This window comes from Micromys minutus (genome assembly GCF_963924665.1).
Source record: "Micromys minutus genome assembly, chromosome: 3".
In the NCBI taxonomy this organism is placed as follows: Eukaryota; Metazoa; Chordata; class Mammalia; order Rodentia; family Muridae; genus Micromys; species Micromys minutus.
The window spans coordinates 22,787,150-22,810,842 of record NC_137972.1 but is presented as its reverse complement, the minus strand read 5'-3'; the positions used below and the strand labels follow the sequence as shown (position 1 = coordinate 22,810,842).

Here is a 23,693-nt window from a genome sequence, read left to right as displayed (position 1 = left end):
CACTCTAAAATGACACTGTTGTTAAAGGATTAAGGATCCAACCTTCCACCCCCAACCCCTACTCCCAGAACACTGAGCCCTTAGATGCCTCTTTCAGATGACCATTTATGACTTAATTATGTCACCACTGGTTAGTTTCTATTTACTTTGGGGTTTTGAGGAGTCTCAGCTCACTGAGTGGACACATCCCACAGGTGTTTTAGAGGACTTCACACTTCTTCTTAATTGTGTGTTTTTCTCCTGAGGTTCAGGATTCCCAAGTGCCAAGTCAGGGATTCCTGAACCCTTTGAGACCAACAGTGACTCTGTAAAGGGGACATCATCTAAGGCTAAGTATGTGCAAAGCAAAGTTTACTCCTAGGAAACAGAAGTGTTTGGATCCTGGTAAGCCTATATCAGGACAGAACAATGCTTTATACCCTTGATCCACACAGACCAGACCGACACATGTTCTTTGTGTTTGTTGATGTACTATCAAGGTTGATTAGTCACAGACTCTCAACTGAACAGATTTCTGGGTCTTATCAATTATTTATCAATGTTAGTATGAAATTACTTATTGCTTTCTGTCTCCTGATTGTTTTCATTATATTCCAGGAACAAGTTTCTTGTTTCACTTTAATTATACCTGATTCTACTAGCTACTATCAAGACAGGGATTTTGTCATTGGAGGACTCTTTTCCCTTAGAGTGATTAGTGGAGATGCTAGAAGTGTACAGGACTTCACAGATACAACCTTTAAACGGGAATCTGTTCTTGCGTAAGTGTTTGGCTTCTCTCTTTAAAAAAATAGTATTTCAGGATTTAGAATGTATAAAATATTTGTTGATCAAACCCTCTTCAATTACTTCCACTCCAGTGTCCAATGTTTTCTTTCTCTTCATGGTATGTCTTGGTCTCCCCTCCTCCAACATCACAGACTATAACTTACTCACAGTTTTAGATCTACTGTTTTCATTTAGGCATGCCAGTACTGTAGTAGGATAAGACATAATCTAGAGTGTAACAAGCTACTTGGGCAAACCTCACTAAAAACTCAGCCACCATTCCCTAGTAGCCACCAAATGCCAATAGCTATTCAGCCATGGCTATAGCTCTGTGAGTCACTCTCCTATTCATGCTGAATTCTCCTAAATATATAAAAAGGCTTTGAAAACACTATTGTAACTAGTAGGTTTTCAATGTATACTGTCAGGCCCTTGAAAAAAAATCAAGTACTGACTAAAAAATATATTCACATGGTTTTATGTAAAATTTATTTTAATGTCTGAAAAAATAGTACTGACAAAAATGTATAATTTTAAGCAAAAAATGTTTAAAATCTGTACATTTATCTTTGTTTTGCAAAATAAAGTCGTTTAAAAAAAATTTCATTTGAAGCAATTTTCTTTGTTTTGATTAAGTGTATTGTACTGAGAACATAATATTTTTTGCTTTAACTGAACTATGTTAAGTTGCCATAGTTGATCAAGCACTGTATTTTCCAAGGTTTATCCAACGTTTAAGACCACATGAAATACTGTATTCATACTTGCTATATATCCCACATGCTGTACTTCTCAATTTTAATTTACCAGACACAAATTGCACACTAAAAACTAAAATTGTACATTTGATAGTTTTTGGTTATACAAATATTTCATCTCAGAACTTGAGAAACAGATGTACATGGATCTCTAGTAGACTGAGGCTTACCTAGTTACTTAGTGAGTTTCAATCCAGCAAAACTAAATAAGCAAGGCTCTGTCTCAAAAAAAATTTTAAAGAAAATTGTGAGTTTTGTAATAATTTGTACTACAAAACTTTTTCAAGACTAATTCTTCAACATATTTAATATAGAATATCCTGTTTGTTTCTTGGATTATTCTGTATATTTTTCATAGGACTTAAATTGTTAGGAAAAATTCCAGAATTTTAGGCAGCATGAGAGGAGCTACAGGGAGAAAGGAGAGAAAAGTAAATGATGTAATTATATTTTAATTAAAAATTAATTTGGAAAAGAAGACAGATGATGATCTTTCTAATTTTTCCTCCTAGATATCTCACTAAACATTATCAGCACATACTGGCATTGGTTTTTGCTATAGAAAAAATCAACAAGGACCCAAATATTCTATTCAACATGTCCCTGGGATTCTATCTCTTCAATGTTGACTTTACTGAGATGAGGGTCACAGAGAGTTCTATGACTTTGCTTTCAGGAGAGAGCCCCCCACTTCCTAACTACAGCTGCAGGCCCGAGAAGAATGATAAGCTGGTTGCAGTGATAGGAGGTGTTTCAACAGGAATTTCAACTCAGATCTCCCGAGTTCTAAGTCTCTACAATGTCCCACAGGTATGCAAGGAATCCTGGTTCCTTAGGTTAAACATACTAACATAGTAATAAATGCAATTAATCCATTTATTGTTTATTAATGAGGTATAAAACTACTTAAAAGTTTACTATTTAGTTATTTTCAATCTAAAGTATATAATTTATTCATTAGTTGAAATCATGCTTATATAACAAATTTAATTTAAAACCTTTACATTTGAAAAAGTAGATACTGTAATGAAAACCTGTATTTCAATCACTCCAAAAAAGTTTATTTACCTTGTACTTTTATTTATACTGTCTTTCTTCGGTATGCAGTTTTAAAACATTACAGAACATATGGACTATAATAATTCTGTTCATGTACCTTCACTATAACTACAACAGACATATTTCTGTTTATTTTTTACTGTGTTGTCCAGTCAGATTGCATATAACATTTATTTTTCCAAAGAACAAAGAGGTCAGACTACTCTGGCTGGACGATGGGACTGTTAGTAATTTCCCTCAGTTGGTAGGGAAGTTTTGATTTTTTTCTTTGTTTTCAAGTCTATTTCTTGATCAGTAATGATGTCTTATAAACAATGCTAGAGAGGTAGCATTTATAAGTCTATTGTATCCCAATTAGCAATAAAATTGGAAAGGATGACTTAGGAATAGATTAAGTTGAAAATTACATTGATCCAGAGCTTAATGTATCCTCAGTGATTTTAAGTCTTAGGAAAGTGAATTCAGCTGCCAAGTTGATTTATTTTAATTTCAATCTTTACTTATTTGTATACTCTTAAGACTGGTTCTCACTATGCAAAGTTGCCTGATCTTGACATTCCTATGTAGCCCAGAATAACCTCACTTAGATCCTCCTTCTTTAATTCTCTAGGGCTGGGATTAAAGGTATTCACTAGTATGCCTGACCATTATTGTTCATTTTAGAAGCTTTTATGAGTAAATTTTATTTTTTTCTTCTATGTGTTTGACTTTGTACAAATGTAAATTATGACATTCATAACTAATACAATTTTTCACAAGAAATATATGCATAATTGTACTTGACATTGGTTCTTCTACCAGCTTCTCAATTGCCCCTGGCCTCACACCTAACAGCTCCTCATTCTGTTTTCCTGACATAGGATCCTTCCCTTTTCTCTGCAGCCATTTCACTCCATGTAGGCGCCTGATCAGCCATAAAATTATCTGCTGATCTTCCATAGTCCTTTCAGAAAATCCTTGTACTAGTCTTTCTGTTTACTTAAACAACAACAAAAAAAATGTACCCTCAATGATTAACTGTGTGTAATTATTACCACTTGAAACTATTCTAAATGACTAGGTTTTCTCAAAGTTAATTAGCTTGTGTAGGTTATAAAACTAAATTAGTCTTCAACTCCCTCAAAAATCTGAGAGTGGCAAAATATCTAAAAACATAGGAAGTCTAACTTGGCTTTCAGAGCTGAAACAGGTTGTAGAGACACATCTCCACTAGCAGTCCGCTGTTAGCAACATGTGAGAGTAATTCTGATTGTGTAGAGGTTGTAAGCTTTTTGTGTAGAGGGTTTGTGGATTGAGAATTTAACACACAAACCTGTTGATAAGATAATGAATGTGGAGTCATATTTTACCTGGCTGTGGAGAATGTGAGCTAAGTTTTCCTCTAGAAAAGGAATAGCTGGGTCGAGTGATTTCAGCACGGTAGCTTGCAGCTCCGTGCAAGACCTGGTAGCCAAAGTTACACACTAAAAGAGAGATAGCTGAAAGAGGATACAGTGGGAATCCCATGGTAGAGAAAAGGCAAAGGCTTCTGCACTAGAGCAGGATAAAAGGTTACCACTTTTTAATATTTACTGCAACACCATGATTTCTTTCTTATTATTGATATATAGAAATCTATTAGTTTGGATGTTTATTTTGTGTTCTGTTAATTGATGAAAGTGTATATCAGGGCTGAGAGTGTTCATGATTAGTGTTCCAGTAAGAGCCCTTAAGAAAACCTTCAGACATAAACATATCATATGTGAATGAGGATAATTTTCCAAGTTATCGTATTTGTATGATTGTGCTAGGATTACAAGCTAAAAATGAATGGCAAAAAGGAATAGCCTTTAGCCCATTGCTGGTAGTTTTATTAAAAATCTTTTATATTTTTCATCTGGCATTTTATCCAAGTCACTATCCCCATTTCCAGAAATTAAGAAGTTAAGATCTTTGAGGTTTCATGTTGCTTTCAGAGGTTTATGTTTCTTTTGTCTCTGTGATTGTGTTGGATTTCTGCTGGCCTGAATACTTCCTTTGAATGTACTTGTATATCTTATTAATGAGCCACTCAATCTTTTTATTTAGATGTATTTTAATATTTTGGAGAGAGAGACAGAAAGAGAGAGACAAAGAGAGAGATAGAGACAGAGAAAGAGAGACAGAGAGACAAAGAGAGAAAGTAATTGGTTTAGTAATTAAGATTTTTTTTATTTTATGTATATAACTTTTTGTCGTGCATGCATGTTATGTATAACACTGTGTACCTAATGTCCATGTGCCCCAACTCACAGGGAAATCAGCAGGAACCTGGGATCACTTAGGAGAAAATGAGGGACAAGAGGCACAAAGAACAGACAGCAAGTCAAGAGGTCTGATCAAGCTGACAAATTTTTATTTTTCACATGCTAGTTTTATTCAGGTAGGAGAAGTTAGACAGGCACAGGGCTAGGGGACTATCCAGCTAAAGAAATATTCATAATACATTTGTGTAGAATTATATAGAGAGGGGGAGTACTTAGGTGCAACAGAATGTTCTGCTAAGAGGATCTTTTGCCTGGGTGACTGTTCTACTCAGCTAGCTACCTAACCAAAGTGAGATCACCTGATTGCTTGGAAAAGGCCTCTACAATGGGAAACAGAACCCTAGACCAATATCTAGGCAAAATGGTGTTACTCAGTCTAAGGTAATTTAATTTTGTCAGCTCCCAGCTTATCCTTCCTTTTTATTTGGTTTATGACCACTGTGGCTATAGGCAAGTGGACATCTATCTGTCTGAAGAAAAAGGTCTTTCACCAGAGAGGTGAAGCATTGACAGATCCTTCTAGATTTGTTTACATGATGTCTTTTTGAAGAGAGGGTCTAAGTGTCCTTATCAGAGATTCAAGAAAGGCCAAGAGCACCTCTGAACACCAAACTCTAAGCATCCAGGTTTGCTTCTCAGGGGTCTCAGAGACAGAATGCATGGTCCTCCACTTTGCGGTGCTTTGCCTTCAACCTCTCACTGGTGCCCACACTTCTCATAACAAAGTGTGCATAGATCTAAGTTCTATGCACACCCTTTAGGAGGCCAACTCATTGTGGGTTCATCAAGACCACAATTTGCAAAGTCAGTTGGTAATGGACTTGCATTTGGATGCAAAGGAGTCAATTTGCTGGCAGATGAACTTCACAAGCCTGTTAAAGTCCCAGGGTGCAAAGGCCAGCAGTATCAGAAAACCTACAAAAGGGACAAGAATGGATTGGAGAAGTGTGGTAAGTCATGGAGAAGTAGGTGAAAAGTTCAGCAGAAAGAACAGAGCAGAATATGTTACTTAACAACCTGACCACAGAATTCATGAAGGTGGCCTAAATAGCCTGGTGATATTCTATACAAACTGAATCATATAAGCTGATGTAACCTATTAATATTGACACTAATGTATTTTATAATGAATGGCTCCAAATATCTCTGGGGATACCCACCATACTTTAAACATGGACACTATATTTTGGTTCCCGGGAAAAGTTTTATCCTTTGGGTTGGGTGGTGATGGCTGGTGAGAGATCTATGCCTATATCTTCTTCCAAATTTAACTGATCTTACTTAGATAGCCTAAAATAATGTTTCTGAATGGGTCTTTCTGCTAAGTTATCTATTTGTTGTTTAATAAAGCTGGTTAGTCTATTAAAGGCCCAAAAACAAAAGAAATAAGAAATAATCCTACTAAAGGTCCTAAAATGTTAGGCTGGAGTGTAGACACCAAGGTGAATTTGACAACCAGTTTTTGAACCAACTCTCTCTCTCTCTCTCTCTCTCTCTCTCTCTCTCTCTCTCTCTCTCTCTCTCTCTCTCTCGTCCTTCTCTTACCTTTTTCATACTTACTTTGACTACTACTGTTTTTGTCTACATAAAAATAGAACTTTACATGAGGGCAGCACAAAGACCACCCTGTTGGAGAAAAAGGAGGTCCAGTCCTCACATGTTTTGAAGAATGACTTCAGCCAAAGAGGAGAGAAAATAATACAGGTCATCAATCTGCTGTTGGAGATGTTGGATGTGTTCATCAATGGCCATCTGTAGTTCTCTGTATCTGGAGTCTGAACGTATAATAGAGGAAATACCTGTTTTAGTTCCTACAGGCATTAGGATGAGAACAGATATAGTAATAGCCAAAATGGGCTCTCTCCTTTGCCTTTGCATGTCAGGAGAGGTATCTGAAGACTGATCACACAGATAGAAAAATTCATCAGAGCAATAGCAGGTTAATCAGGGCACCATCTTACTGAGAATGCAAAGTCCAGGTCATGCTCACAGAAGACAGAGATGAAAAGGCAAAGTATTAGGCCATCTAGGCAAGTCCACCATGTCTCATTGGTGGGGACAATTAAAGCATGGGCCTTGTCATAGACAAAGGTCACATTGCAGAGGTAGGAGTAGTGAGGGGGTGAATTGGAGGAGCCAGCACAAACCCCTGGGCCTGATACCTGTGATCAGGATATTTCTTGCTATTTTGAGGTCTGCCACTGACATTCCCGTGAAGAATTGGCATAGAAAAAAATCACCAAAAACAGCAATAGCTTCATTGAACAGGGGCTGAAAGTGATAACAAAGCCAACAATCATTAACCATATTGAGGGAGGTGGCATTGGGCATAGGTATGTTTGGTTTACCAGGGTCAGGATAAGGATTTTAGTGGGTGTGTATAAGGGAGAGGGTAAGGGGGTAATGAAAGGACCAGCGGAAAATACAGATGATCCACCAGATCCTGGATCTTGGGCAGAAGGACCTTTTGTAGTTGAAATGGGGGTGGGGCATAGGAGGCTTAGAGATAGGTAGAGGAACTAAGACAGGGTTTGGCATGAAGGGAACTGTGCTATTGTTGTATATTGGCTCTTTAAGGGGTTTCACAGTGAAAGTTAGACCTCTGTCAGTGTGATATTGGTAGAGCCTAAGTCTCCAAGAGAAACCTTTTGTCCAATCTTTTCTCTTGGTCATATCTAAGATTCTTTTGGTTAAGGGGAAACACCAGCCATGAGTTTTGATATTGCTGTCCTAACATTCTGGGGAGAAAGTGTTGAGGACAGCTTTTGGAAATCTCTGTTCAATGTTATATAATCCCCGGTAGAAAAGGCGGATCACTCCCTGTAGTATTGCTTCCCCAGCTTTTACAGAAAAGATCATCCAAGATTCCATATTTATGCAGGAGGAAATGGTCACAATGCCACCTTGGGAAGACATAGAAATCTGTTCTTTGTAGGAATGTGTGGCAGAATTGGTTATCACAGTTAACTTTGACAGACTGAAAGATTGAAATAAGGAGATTTGGGGGGAGTATTTCTGTGTATTGGTATGTTTTCTTGGGAGCAGTATATAATTTGAGCTGGTGTTCAACACCCCAAGTGGGCACTGCCCCAAGGACCAGTTTACAAAGGTCAGTGGTTAGTATCTCTGGCCCCCAAGTTGAGGTGGATATTTTAGAGGAAGACCAGACGACCTCCTTTCTCTCTAAGAGAACTACCCAAGTATAATTCCATGGCATGTATCTATTATGTGGGGCCTTTTGAAGAGGTAGGTTAAAGGTTGTTATCATAGTCCAGAGGATCATCACCAGTCCTTGAAGGAGCAGCATCTGAAAGAGAAGAAGAACAAGTCTCAGGAGGAGACTGCTGCTCCATTCTGGACAATGATGGCTTAATTGGTTTAATTAGCTTCTCAGGGAACCATTTTGGATCTTGAGTTTTCTTGCTCATAAATGCAGGCTAAACCTTGACCCCAAAAGAAGACCTAAATGAGGTCCGTTCCATTGGCCCATAAGGGGATCTCACCACTGTACTAATGCATGTGAATCCTGAGATGGTGGATGTCAAGTGGATTAAGTCCCAAAATGAAAAGAGACTTTTAAGAGAATGTTTGTCCCATCATGTTACTTTTAAGGATTTTGGCTCAGATGTGTTTTCTGAGCAGAGCTATGAAAGGGCAGGTTGTGTAGTAGTTGTCTCTCTCTGGAAGAACACAGAAGGCCTTCCTTACTATATGCACAGAATTCTCTCCAGAGAGACCCAAGAGTTGCCGCACAAGTTGGGTGCCAATTGTCCAGACTGGCAGGGAAGTCAAGGGTACCCAGAATCACCTAGGAGAGAATAAAGGACAAGAGTTGCAAAACAGACAGCAAGTCAAGAGGTTTGATCAAGCTGACAAACATTTATTTTTCACATGTTAGTTTTATACAGGTATAAGAAGAAAGTAAAACATGAGGCTAGGGGACTTTCCAGCTAAAGGACTTTTCACAATACCCTTTGTGGAGAATTACATGAGGAGGGGAAATATCAAGGTGTAACAGAAGGTTCTGCCAAGCAGGATCTGTTGCCTGGGTGACTGTTCTACTCAACTAGCTACATTACCAAAGTAAAATCACCTCATTTCTGGGGGGAAAAAACCTCTACTATGGGAAACAGAAACCTAGGCCGAGATATGCAAAATGGCTTTACTCAGGCTAAGTGAATTTCTTAATTCTGTCAGCTCCCAGCATCCATGGAGAAAGACAGAATAAGGTGCTAAATCATCTAGATATGGAGGTATGGGTAGTTGTGAGCTGCCCTAAGTGGTGTTGGCAATGGAACCCAGGTCCTCTGCAGGAACAGTTCATATTCTGAAATGCTGAGGGACCTTTTCAGTCCCAGCTACATATTCTCATGATGAAAAAACTATGACTAAAGTGAAAGAGTAAAACTATTTGTAACTTGGATTTCACCTGGTGGTTAAGGATATTCAACACAGTTAAAATATTTAGCAAACATGACATCCTGAGACGTTGTTGTCATTTCTTTAAGTAATTCTCCTGCACACAGCTTAAGCATGAACTGTGGAGCTGGCAGTGCTTTGCTGCTGACCATGTGCTACACTTATTTCCTGTCCTTTATCAGGTTGCCTTTTTTGTTTGAGTTTTTCGGTGTAGATTAATTAAACAATCTCTAGTATATGTAAATGAATCTCTAACATATGCAAATCATTCCAACTTTATGTAGACAGATGATCCTTTGTTCCCATTTCCTCTTTGGCTCTCTGAGTGTTGTGTGTCTGTTCTCAGCCAGTTCTGTGTGTTGGGTCCTCTGTATGCTAAGACCCACATCTTTCTTTCTTGATTCATTTTACATTTCCAGACCCCTTAACTGAGTTGATGAAAATTTACAAAGGTTTTTTGATTTGACCGAATTGCATTTTAACTTATAGAAGCTTTATTTAGCTGTTTTGTAGTTTAGAATTTTCCCTCAACATTTTAGATTTTCTCCACTAAAAGCCTGTTTGCTAAGTTCTATTTAGATTCTGTTTATGATCTACTGCCATCTATCTGATTATGGGATCTCTGTTTGTGATTATTGTGAATATTGGTCACTATGCAATGTGTCATCTCTGACATCCAATCTCGTGTCATTTTCTTATTCTCTTTCATTTCTAGTACTGAAGAATTATGACTTCATGGAGGTGCCATAAGTATTTGTTATTTGTTTTCCCACCCCCGTTGAGAGTATGTGCACGTGAGTGTGTGTGTGTGTGTGTGTGGTGATATGAGTATGTGTGTATCTGTGTGCTTCTGGTATATGACATGCCATATAACTTGTGTTAGGACTTTGCAGATAGACATGTTGGTACACCTGAAGCCAGATGCTCTTCCTTCATCACTGTCTACACAGTTGACTTGAATTAGGGTTTTGCCCTGAATTTTTTTGTTTTTTTGAACATCTTTATATTAAAAAACAAAGACAAATGAATAAATTATAAGCATTTTTGCAAAAGAGTATATGAATACATTTTTGTCAGAACTTTATTTTTTTCTTAAAGATTTGATAGTATACATTAAAATCTTACTAGTTACAGTGAGCATAAAGTACATGTAAAACAAGATGTAACCTGGAATTAGTCAAAAGTTTCTTGGTGTCTAACGATGAAGCATAATGATTTTTCATTTTCTTTTCTTCTTCTATTTTTTTTCTGGCCTTTATTTTTTCTTTAACTTCATATATTCTGTGAGTTGTTTCTGGGGTATTCAGAGCTTTCTGGGGGTTAGTATCCAATTATCAGTGACTGCATATTATGTATGTTCTTTTGTGACTGGGTTATCTCACTCAGGATAATATTTTCTAGATGCAAACCTTTTCTTGAAAATTTTGTTACATTATTGTTTCTGATGGATGAGTAGTACTGCATTGTGTAAATGTCAAACAATTTTTGTATCCATTCATCTACTGGAGGACATCTGGGTTCTTTACAGCTTCTGGCTATTATAAATAGAGCTGCTGTGAACATTGTGTGCATGTATCTTTGTTGTAAATTGGAGTGTCTCTGAGGTATATGCCCAGAAGTGGAATAGCTAGATCTTCCGGTAGTACTATATCCAATTCTCTGAGGAATCGCCAGACTGATTTCCAGAGTGGTTGTACCAGTTCACGACCCCACCAACAGTGGAGAAGTATTCCTTTTTGTCAACAACCTCGCCAGCAACTGCTGTCATCTGTGTTTTGGACCTTGGCTAATCTGACTGGTGTGAGGTGGAATCACGATTGTTTTGATTTGCATTTCCATGATGGCTAAGGATGTTGAGCACATCCTTAGATGTTTCTCAGACATTCGATATTCCTTAATTTAGAACTTTTTGTTTAGCTCTGTACCCCATTTTTAATAGGGTTGTTTGATTCTCTGGTATCTAACTTTTTGAGTTCTTTGTATACCTTGGATATTAGGCCTCTATCTGATGTGGGGTTGGTGAAGTTCTTTTCCCATTTTGTTGGTTGCCATTTTGTTTTCTTGACTGTGTCCTTAGCCTTACAGAAACTTTGCAATCTCTTTAAGTCCCATTTGTCAATCTTTGATTAGAGCACGAGCCATTGGTGTTTTGTTCAGGATACATGTGTCAGGACTTTGCAGATAGGAATGTTGGTATTCCTGGAGTGAGAGAGTCTTCCTTCATCACTGTCAACAGTGCAGATTTGAATCAGGGTTTTATCCTGAATTGTAAAATTGAGATTTTGAAATGACTAGTCAATGAACTGTTGACATTTACTTGTCTCTACCTTCCTTTGTAAAGCCTTTCCTTACCAGGACCCTCTGGTCAAATTTGTCACAGTCATATGTATACATATGTAGTGTTAGCCAACAAAGTAATGGGTTTATTATGGTATCTTCATGCATGTATAACATTTTACTTTGTTATTCAGTTCCTTTAAGCTGATGTTGAGGACTGATGTTGAAGTTAATACCTAGTCACCAATACATTAAACTAAAATCTCTTGGCATAAATTGCCTAAACCAAGCCTGCTCTCACCTAACTATCCAGTTTCCTGCCATGGTGACCTTCCATTTCCATACCTTCCTCCTAAGGAAGCCTCATCCAGGCCTGTTAAGGTGCCTAGAGACTCTTCGAGGTGCTGTTAGTGCCCATTGTCACCCCCACACTAGTTCAATTTTAGATTAGTTCTCTCCTGAGATGACAGCCTTCCACAGCCCTCTATGTCATAGGAAGTAACCACCTATAGATTTTCTATTTTGTCAGCTCTTCTTCCTAGAAAAACAGTTGTCTTCCTGAGAGAAACACCTGGATTGAAGACATGAAAGAAAGCGAAACTTGTCCTGTCAGCAGGACAACAGGTCTCATTAAAATAGACTCTTGCCTTATATTTAGATGTGATTTGTAATATGTGAAACATATTTTTATATATGGTTTCAAAATAGTTCATTTGGGTTTTTAGAAATAAGATTATTAACAAAGTTTAATGTTTTATAAAGATTATGTTTTATAAAACAATTTATGTTTTCTTAATTTAATTGGATGGGACTCATGAATGTACTATCAGTATATTAATATAAAAATTGTGTCATTTTATATCATCTATTTATATACCTTACTTTTGTGCATTTACTAAATATTTAATATTTCTTTATGTTGTAGTTTTTCCCTCAATGATTCATATTTACTTCATTTTCTGATTTCTTCTTTCCTATTCCTTCTACTTTTCTCTACCCACTGCTCTCTTCCAATAAATTAAAAAGTATTCAGTGTCTTTATTCAATTATCCTGACTTTGGATTCAATGAGCTATATGTTTACTAAACATTCAAATTCAGATGTTCGGTGAACAGTCAGATAATGGAGCCAGATTATTAGCTGTGAATTAGGGAAAGATCTGGTGACCAACTGATTTTAGGAGATTGTTACAGAATTTATGGGGAAAGGAGAATCAAGGCCCCATCTGACCATGGGACACTGGGATATTATGATATCACCAGTTAAGAGATAGAAGATTCAGTAAGACAGACTGAAAGTATTGGACAGATCTTGGAAATACATTTCCTGATGAAAAAATGATTCCTGGAACTCATTTAGGAAATTATTTTATACCCATATTCAATATTAAGTAGAGCAAATTTTAATAATTTATCATTGATGAAGCAGATTAGGTAATTAGAGATCTTGTATAAAACTCACCCCAGAGGAGGTGCGCTCTAGCGAATAGGAACTGCAGCTTAGTCATCAGAGTTGAAGTTTTCTGGTAGAAAGGATAGGAATGTGACAGAGGTGGCCAGAGGGTCCTGTTCAAGAAGAGGCTTTACAACTTTCATTGAGGTAGATAGTAAGCCCTTTATACTAAGCAAGTTTATTTTATGGAAATATACAATGGATTGAACATTACAGAAAGACTATCCACAAAAGAACATCAGGGAAATATATACTTCACAAGTAGATGTTAAAATGCTCCATGGATTCCTATTTGTTGTTTAACTAATTTCCTATGTGTGACATCAAGTAAACAAGACTTTAGAGTTAAGGTTCCTGTACTTCCATTGTCAGAGAGAGGCAAGGTTTGATAAAAGAAATGACAGATTTGCAAATGCTCATGTTTGACAGGTATTACCACAACAGGAAGAACCAGATAGATACTCTGTGGCCCTGATACATTCTATAGAAGGTGAACCATAAATTACCTTTGAAAGAGAAGTGAGAAGAATGTGGTGGGATTTAGTTTTAAAAATGGTATTTCTTAGCAAAGTTATCTGTTTATTTTTTCTGGAGTGCACATAGAGAACACATAAACCAAATCATCTGGGAAAAATATAATTATCTTCTATCTCAAAATATAACTAATAAGTATCTAAAAATATAACTTTATTAACTAGTAACTTTCTTCCTGTTTAGATCAGCTATGCTCCTTTTGACCAGAGTCTTGAGAGCAGAGTCCAGCTCCAGTCTCCTTACCAGTTTCCTGTGCACTCCACAGCTCTGTACCAAGGAATTATTCAACTGCTGCTACACTTCACTTGGGTCTGGGTTGGCCTGGTGGTTCCAGATGATGTGAGGGGAGAAGTCTTCCTTAGGGAAATCACAGATGAGATGACCAACCATGGAATTTGTGTTGCATTTGCAGAAAAGGATCCAATATATTTTACTAGAGAAAATATAAACTGGGAACGTTTTAGGGAAAGATTCACAATGACCCATGTTATAGTTGCAATTGGTGACACACAGTCTTTTCTGAGGACTGCCTTTATCATCACTTGCAATAAACCTTTTGGTCATGTCTGGATCACAACTTCTGATTGGGATATCACCACATTACCCTTTGGAGATGATGAAGCTTATACATACTTCGGTGGAGGATTATCATTTTCAGTTCACATGGGTAAAATACTGGGATTCAAGAATTTTCTCGAAAGTGTAAAACCTGGAAAATACCCTCATAATATCTTTATCAGAGAACTGTGGTCGATCTTATTTGGATGTCCATATTCATATCAGCCCTCGATCAGGGAAAATACATGTGAGAAAAAACTGAGCACACAACCTCTACACCGTTGGGACATGAATACCTCACCCTACAGCTTCAAAGTCCATGCAGCTGTGTATGCCATTGCCCAGGCACTCCATGAGGAGCTGTCACTCAGGGTGGAAGGAGACTTACTCCATAAAGATGTACTCCAGGCTCCTCTCCCATGGAAGGTAGCAATATCTACTCTTGTATTTACCTAGGCATTGGGCACTGCCTTGTATGTTCTCCATTTTGATATATGATCTTTCCTAATTAGTGTTAGAAAAATATTTTTGTTCTTAGCATACTTCCTTAGGGTACTGTCTCCTGCCTAATGTACTCATGGTTATTTCATTACCATAAAGTCATAGTGTTAATAAATAAAGAGAAACACCTTTTATTCGTGCAAGTTGAGATAATATTACTAGTAAAATATATATGTATATGGTGCTGAAAAAGATTTTCCTAATTTTAGCACATTCAAGCAATAATATTTAAGCTCTTTAATTGTCACATCTTTTTCTTTTTGCTTTTAATGTTTTGTGAAGAAATTATAGGATTAAAACCAAGATATTTGTTAAGTACAAATATGCGACATTTTAAGGGATTTTTAGGTCCATTTGAAGGCAGTAGCTTGTTTTGTTTTGTTGAACATGTCCTAGAAGAACACATAGCTTCCATAAGGTTAGACATTTTAATCCCCTCCTGTTTTCTAGCCTATGGGAGTCTGAGACATAAGGAACATGAGTTGAAGCCAGCATGAGCTGCATAGACAGTGCTTGTCTTAAAAATCAAATTCAGAATAAAACTGAAACCAAAATATTCTCTCTAAAATGAAGCTGGATTGAATAGACTGGTAATGTAATGACACATCACCTTTCCTAATGTTTATCACTCTATACATGCTTGTCTTTTTTTGTGTTTTTATTAAAGAACTTTATTTTTTTAAAAAAAAAACAAAAATAAATGTACAAATCTCTAGCATGTTTGGATAAAAGCATACAAACACACCTCCATCGTTGCTTGGCAATTTTCTTAAGTTTTGATAATGTACATCAAGATTCCACCAGCCACAATGAACACAAAGTATGTGCAAAACAGGATGAAACCTGGAATTAGTCAAAGTTTTCTTGATGTGTAAGGAGTAAAAATAAGGGTTTTTTTTTTTCTTTTCTTTCTTTTCTTTACTTGAACTTCACACAGTCTGTGAGTTCTTTCTGGGGTGTTGTAGAGGTTTCTGGGTTTAGTAATCAAATATCAGTAACTGCATATTAGTCTTTTCTTTTGTGACTGGGTTATTTCACTCAGAATGATATTCTCTAGATGCATCCATTTTCTTGAGAATTTCATAAGGTCATAGTTTATGATAGCTGAGTATTACTCCATTGTGTAAATGTACCACAATTTTTGTATCCATTCATCTACTGAAGGATATATGGGTTCTTTCCAGCTTCTGGCTATTATAAATAGAGCTGCTATGAACATTGTGGTGCATGTGTCTTTGTTGTATATTGAAGTGTCTCTGGGGTATATGCCCAGAAGTGGAATAACTGGGTCTTCAGGTAGTACTATTTCCAATTTTCTGAAGAATCACCAGACTGTTTTCCAGAGTGGTTGTACCAGTTTACAACCCCACCAACAGTGGAGAAGTGTTCCTGTTCCTCTCCATCCTTGGCAGGATGCTGCTGTCATCTGAATTTTTGATTATGTCCAATCTGAGTGGTGTGAGGTGGAATGTCAGGGTTGCTTTGATTTGCATTTCCCTGATGGCTAATGATGTCAAACACTTCCTTAGATGCTTCTCAGCCATTCAATATTCCTCAATTGAGAACATTTTGTATAGCTCTGTACCCCATTTTTAATACGCTTGTTTAATTCTCTTGTGTCTAGTTTCTAGAGTTTTTGTATATCTAGATGTAGGGTTGGTAAAAACCTTCTCCAACTCTGTTGGCTGCCGTTTTGTTTTCTTGACAGTGTCTTTAGCCTTACAGAAACCTTGCAAAATCATTAAGTACCTTTTGTCAATCTTTCACCTTAGAGCATGAGGCATTGGTGTTCTGTTCATGAAATTTTCTCCTGTGGCTATGTGTTCTAAGGTTTTCCCTACTTTCTCATCTAATAGTTTCACTGTACCTGACTTAATGTGTGGATCTTTTATCCACTTACACTTGAGCTTTGTACAAGGAGATAAGAAAGGGTCTATTTTCATTCTTCTGCATGCTGAGTGCCAGTTGAAGCAGCAGCATTTGTTGAATAAGCTGATTTTTTCACATCGAATGTTTACACCTCCTATGTCAAAAATCAGGTGACGATATATGTGAGGGCTCATTTCTAGATCTTCTATTCTATTCCATTGATCAATGTGACTATTTCTAGACCAGTACCATGCAGTTTTTAGCACAACTACCTTGTAATATTGGTTGAAGTCGGGGATAGTGATTTCCAATGATATTTTCCTGTTGTTGAGGATGGATTTCTCTATTCTAGGTCTTTTGTTATTCCAGATGAAATTACACATTCAATTCCAATTCAATGAAGAATTGGGTAGGTCTTTTGATGGGGATTGTACTGAATCTGTAGATTGTTTTATAAAGAAGGCCATTTTAACAATGTTGATCCTTCCAATCCATGAGCATAGGAGATCTTTTCATTTTCTGAGATCTTCCACGATTTTCTTCTGTAGAAGTTTGAAGTTCTTGTCATACAATTCCTTTACTTCCGTAGTTAGAGTCACACCAAGGTATCTCATAGGTTTTGAGAAGTGTATCATTTCCATAAATACTTTGCCCTTTGAGGAGAGGAAGGCTACTGATTTGTTTGAGTTATTTTTATGTCCAGCCACTTTGCTGAACTTGTTTATCAGCTGTAGGAGTTCTCGGTGGAATTTGTGGTGTTGCGTAAATACATTATCATGTTATCTGCAAATAGTGATGTTTTTGCTTCTTCCTTTACAATGTGTAACCCTTTGTTCCTTTTGCTGTATAATTGCTCTGGCCAGGACTTCCAGTACTATGATGAATACATAGGGGGAGAGTGGGAAGCCTTGCTGAGTTCTTGATTAAAGTGGGATTGCTTCAATTTTCCCACCATTAAGTTGGATGTTGACTGTTGTTTTTCTGCATATTGCTTTTATTATGTTTAGGTATGGCACTGGATTCCTGTTCTTTCAAGACCTTTAACATGAAGTGTTATTGTATTTTGTCAAATGTTTCTCAGCATCCAGTGAGATGACCATGCGTTTTCTTTCTTTGAGTTTGTTTATATGGTGGAATTTCCATATATTAAACCATCCCTGCATCCCAGGGATGAAGCCTACTTGATCATGTTGAATGGTTGTTTTGATGTGTTCTTGAATTTGGTTTGTAAAATTTTTTGAGTATTTTTGCGTCAATGTTCATAAGTGAGATTGGTCTGAAGTACTCTTTCCTTGTAGGGTCTTTGTCTGGATTAGGAATGAGGATTATTGTAGCCTCAAAAAATGAGTTAGGTAGTGTTCCATCTGATTCTATTTTGTGGAATAATTTGGAGAGTATTGGTATTATGTCATCAATAAATGTCTGATCAAATTCTGCACTGAACCCATTTGGATGTGGGTGTATTTTGCTTGGGATACTTTTGATGACTGCCTCTTTTTCTTTAGGTGTTATGGGATTATTTAGATGGTTTACCTGGTCCTGGTTTAAATTTAGTATCTGGTATCTATCTAGGAATTCATCAATTTACTCAAGATTTTTGAGCTTTGTTGAGTACAGGCTTTTGTAGTAGGATCTGATGATTCCTTGAATTTTCTCAGTTTTAGTTGTTATTTCTCCACTCCTTTCTGATTTTGTTAATTTGGATACTCTCTCTTTGCCCTCTAGATAGTCTGGCTAAGCGTTTAACAATCTTGTTAATTTTCTCAGAGAACCAGCTCTTGGTTTTGTTAATTCTTTGAATGGTTCTTTTTGTTTCGATTTTGTCTATTTCTGCCCTAAGTTTGATTATTTCTTGCTGTCTACTTCTCCTGGGTGCATCTGCTTACTTTTGTTCTAGAGCTTCGAGAGGTGCTGTCAAATTGCTGGTGTATGCTATCTCCAGTTTCTTTTTGGAAGCACTCAGCACCATGAGTTTTCCTCTCAGTAATGCTTTCATTGCATCCCATAGGATTGGGTATGTTGTGTTTATGCTTTCATTGAATTCTAGAAAATCCTTAAATTATTTTTTCATTTCTTCTTTGACCCTGCTATCGTTTCATATAGCATTGTTTAGTTTCCAAGTGTTTATGGTCTTTTTGTTGTCTGTGTTGTTATTAAAGACCAGCCTTAGACCATGGTGATCTGAAAAAATGCATGGTATTATTTCAATCTTCTTATATCTATTGAAGCTTGTATGTGGACAATTTTTGAGAAGGTGCCATGAAGTGCTGATAAAAAGGTTTAGTCTTTTGTTTTATGATGATATATTCTGTAGATATTTATTAATTCCAGATGGTTCATAACCTCTGCTAGTTGTCCAGTGTCCTTGCTCAGTTTTTGTTTCCATGATCTCTCCATTGGTGAGAGTGGGGTTTTGAGATCTCCCACTATTATTGTGTGGTGCGCAATGTATTTCTTAAGGTTTAGTAGGGATTCTTTTATAAATATAGGTACTTTTGTATTTGGAACATATATGTTAAAGATTGAGAGTTCCTTCTGACAAATTTCCCTGTAATGAGTAAAAAGTGTCCTTCCTTATCTCTTTTGATACCTTTTGGTTGAAAATCAACTTTATTTGATATTAGAATGGCCATTTCAGCTTGCTTCTTGGGGCAATTTGCCTGGAAGTTTTTTTCCTAAACTTTAACCCTGAGATAGTGTCTGTCTTTGTCCCTGAGATGAATTTCTTGTATGCAGCAAAATGCTGGGTTTTGTTTATGTATCCAGTCTGAAAGCTTATATCTTTATATTGGGAAATTGAGTCCATATTAGGTTAACAGATATCAAGGAATAGTGGTTGCTCTTTCCTGCTATTTTTGCTTTTGGAGGTTGAATTCTGCCTGTATGTCTTTCTTCTTTTGATTTTCTTGCTTAGGGGTTTTCTTGTTTTTATTAGGATGTAGTTCACCTCTTTATATTGGGTTTTCCCCCTATAATTCCTTGTAGTGCTGGGTTTGTGGTGAGATATTGTTTAAATTTAGTTTTGTCTTGGAATATCTTAGTCTCTCCATCTATGGTGATTCATAGTTTTCCTAGGTATAGCAGCAGGGGCTGGCACCTGTGCTCTCTTAGGGTCTGCATGTCTGTCCAGGCTCTTCTAGCTTTCATAGTCCCTGTTGAGAAGTTGGATGTGATTTTGATTGGTCTGCCTTTATATGTTACATGGCCTATTTACCTTACTGCTTTTAGTGTTTTTTCATTGCTTTGGGCACTTGGCCTTTTGACTATTATGTGTCAGGAGCAATTTCTTTTCTCGTCCAACCTATTTGGAATTCTGTAGGCTAGTTATATGCTCATGGTCATCTTATTCTTAAGGCTAGGGATGTTTTCTTCTACAATTTTTGAAGATATTTACTGTGCCTCTAGGTTGATATTTTTCACCCTCCTCTATTCCTATTATCCTTAGGTTTTATCTTCACATTGTGTCCTGGATCTCTTGGACATTTTGGGTTAGGAGCTTTTCATTTTTTTGCGTCTTCTTTGACTGTTTTGTCTATGTTTTCAATGTTCTCTTTGGGCCCGAGATTATCTCTTCCATCTCTTGGAGTCTGTTGGAAAGGTTTGCATCTGTGACTACTGATTTCTTTTTTAGGCTTTCTATCTCTTAAGTTGACTCTTTTAGTGTTTTCTTTATTGTGTCTATTTCTGTTTTAAATTCTTTTTTTCGTTTATTCATCTCTTTGGTTCTGTTTTCCTTTTCTTTGAGTTCTTTGAGTTCTTTAAGTGTTTTTTCTTTTTTCCTCTTTAAAGGCTTCTAATTCTCTATGCTTTTCCTCCCATTCTTGTTTAAGGATCTCTATCATCATCTTGAGGTATGATTCCGTGTCTGAGTCTTCTTTTTTAGGAGTGTTTGGCATTCTGCTGTTTGCTGTGATGGGAGAGCTGGGTACTAGTGTTTTCAGGTTGTCTTGGTTTCCCTGTGGTATGTTCTTTCGCTTTCCTCTTGCGATCTTGTTGTCTGTGTTAATATGTTGTCTTTTTGTCAGTACTTGCTTCTCCCTTGTACCTGGCCTGTGTCCCTAGATCTCCTCTGTTACTGGTGGCGGATGGTCTGAGCACCCATTCTGCACTCAAAGTCCTCTGGCTGGGAATAGCCCAATGCTGGATTACTGCTAAACTGAACCAAGCGAGTGGGGGGGGCACACTAGTCGCATGCTCGGCAAGGTCTCTCTGCAGAGATCTCTCTGCACCCTGGCTAGTGGAAACACCTTCTCCCCAGGCCTGTGTCCCTGGATCTCTGCTGTTCCTGCTGGCAGATGGTCTGAGCACCAGTTCTGCACTCAAATTCCTCTAGTTAGGAATAGCCTGATTATGCGTTACTGGTTCCCTGAAAAAAGCAGGTAGGGCACTATCCGTGCACTTGGCAGAGATCTCTCTGCAGAGGTCTCTCTGCACCCCAGCTAGTCGGAACGCCCTCTCAACAGGCTTGTGTCCCTGTATCTCTGCTGTTCCTTGTAGCAGATGGTCTCTGCTTATCTTTTCAAATGTTTTGCATTTACAAAACTGTACCAAAATCAATTTTCTCTACCTCATTGTCAACGCTTTATTTTTGAAATTGCTTAAATTTGCTTATTATTGTTTGGTACTTTCAAACATTTAAATAATGAACATTGTATATTTTCTACCCCTGATCCATGCATTCCCAGTCTTCCTCCCCTTTAGAGCTTTTATTCCCAAACAGCCATATCTTGCTCTCATGACCTAATTTTGTATGTGGGATTCTGTAAATGTAGTTATAATTCCCCACCCAAGAGTAGAAGGTTATTACTAGACTTTGGAATAATTGTCCCTTTAAATCACATAAATCTTTTGTGTGTTTTGAATATTGACAGCAGGCACTCTAACACATACAAAATAGTACAGCTCAGGGTGAGCTGCATTTACCTTTTCCTGACATCAGTGATGTCAAATGTCTTTCTTTTATTTTTTTCTTAACTTTATTTTAAAAAACAAAGATAAATGTACAGATTTTAAGCATTTTTGCATAAAAGTATACAAACACAATTAATAAGGTTGTGATTAAGTATTTGTAGGTACCTATACCAACACATATGTATATATGTAACCATAATATAGGAAAAGAGGTTATTAATTTGAGGAGATAAGAGAGAAACTGGGAGGGGCTTTAGGAAAAAAAGGGGTGTGACACGGTTCTCTTTTAATTAAAATATATTCTTTTTTTTCATCGTTTTTTCGTGATCTTCACACAGTCTTTGGATTGTTTCAGGGGTGTTCAGGGCTTTCTGGGGTTAGTATCCCATTATCAGTGACTGCATGTTATGTCTGTTCTTTTGTGACTGGGTTATCTCACTCAGGATGATATTCTCTAGATGCATCCATTTTCTTGAGAATTTCGTTAGACAATTGTTTCTGACAGCTGAGTAGTACTCCATTGTGTAAATGTACCACAATTTTGTATATATTCATCTTCTGAAGGACATCTGGGTTCTTTCCAGCTTCTGGCTATTATAAATAGAGCGGCAACGAACATTGTGGTGCATGTATCTTTGTTGTATGTTGGAGTATCTCTGGAGTAAATGCCCAGAAATAGAATACGTGGGTCTGCTGATGGTACTATGTCCATATTTCTGAGGAACTGCCCGACTGATTTCCAAAGTAGTTGTATCAGTTTACAACCCCACCAGTAGTGGAGAAGTGTTCCTCTTTCTCCACACTCTCGCCAGCATCTATTGTCATCTGAGTTTTGGACCTTAGCCAATCTGACTGGTGGAAGGTGGAATGTCAGGGTTGTTTTGATTTGCATTTCCCTGATGGCTAAGTATGTTGAGCACTTACTTAGATAATTCTCAGTCATTTGATATTCCCTGATTGAGAACTTTTGTTTAAGTCTATACCCCATTTTTAATAGGGTTGTTTAATTCTCTGGTGTCTAGCTTATTGAGTTCTTTGTATACCTTGGATATTAGGCCTCTATCTGATGTAGGGTTGGTAAAGATCTTTTCCCACTCTTTTGGATGCCGTTTTGTTTTCATGATAGTGTCTTTAGCCTTACAAAAACTTTGCAATCTCATTAAGTCCCATTTGTCAATCTTTAACCTTAGAGCTCGAGCTATTGGTGTTCTGTTTAAAAATTTTTCTTCTGTGCCTATGAGTTCTAAGGTTTTCCCAATATTCTCATCTATTAGTTTCAGTGTACCTTGTTTAATGTGTAGACCTTTGATACACTTGCACTTGAGCTTTGTACAAGGAGATAAAAACGGGTCTATTCTCATTCTTCTGCATGCTGAGTGCCAGTTGGCCCAACACCATTTGTTAAATAGGCTGTCCTATTTCCATTGAATGTTTACAGCTCCTTTGTCAAAAATCAGGTGACCATATACATGAGGGCTCATTTCTGCATTTTCTATTCTATTCCATTGATGCAGGTACCTATTTCTGTATAAGTACCATGCTGTTTTCAGGACAATTGCCTTCTAATATAGCTTGAGGACAGGGTTAGTGATTCCCGCAGATATTTTCTTGTTGATAAGGATGGATTTCTCTATTCTAGGTCTTTTCTTGGCCCAAATAAAATTGCACAGTGCTCTTTCTAACTCAGTGAAGAACTGGGTTGGAATTTTGATGGGGATTGCATTGAATCTGTTGATTGGTTTTGGTAGGATGGTCATTTTTAAAATATTGATCCTTCCAATCCATGAGCATGGGAAATCTTTCCATTTTCTGAGATCTTCCTCGATTTCCTTCTTTAGAGCTTTGAAGTTCTTGTTATACAGGTCCTTCGTTGCTTAATTAGAGCCACACCAAGGTATTTAATAGTTTTTGTGACTATTGTGAAGGGTATCTTTTCCCTAATTTCTTTTCCACATGTTTGTCCTTTGAATATAGGATGGCTACTGATTTGTGTGAGTTAATTTTATATCCAGCCACTTTGCTGAACTTGTTTATCAGCTGTAGGAGTTCTCTGGTGGAATTTGTGGGGTAGCTTAAGTACACTATCATGTCATCTGCAAATAGTGATGTTTTTACTTCTACCTTTTTAATTTGTATCCCTTTGATTTTCTTTTGCTGTCTATTGCTCCAGCCAGGACTTCCAGTACTATGTTGAGTAGGTAGGGGGAGAATGGGCAGCCTTGTAGAGTCCCTGATTTTAGTAGGATTGCTTCATGTTTTCCAACCTTAAGTTTGATGTTAGCTGTTGGTTTGCTGTATATTG

At 37.2% G+C, this 23,693-nt stretch overlaps 1 protein-coding gene across 1 annotated transcript in view; it reads left to right on the top strand.

Moving 5' to 3' along the window:
- Positions 1 to 546: 546 nt before the first annotated feature.
- LOC308418736 (vomeronasal type-2 receptor 26-like) overlaps positions 547 to 23,693 on the top strand; it is a gene marked incomplete at both ends in the record, with an annotated part of 44,202 nt that continues 21,055 nt past the window's right edge. The window contains 3 exons of the mRNA XM_080914216.1: positions 547 to 761; positions 2,039 to 2,336; positions 13,736 to 14,536. Coding sequence (XP_080770342.1) covers positions 547 to 761; positions 2,039 to 2,336; positions 13,736 to 14,536 — 1,314 coding nt within the window. The remainder of the gene's footprint in view (positions 762 to 2,038; positions 2,337 to 13,735; positions 14,537 to 23,693) is intronic.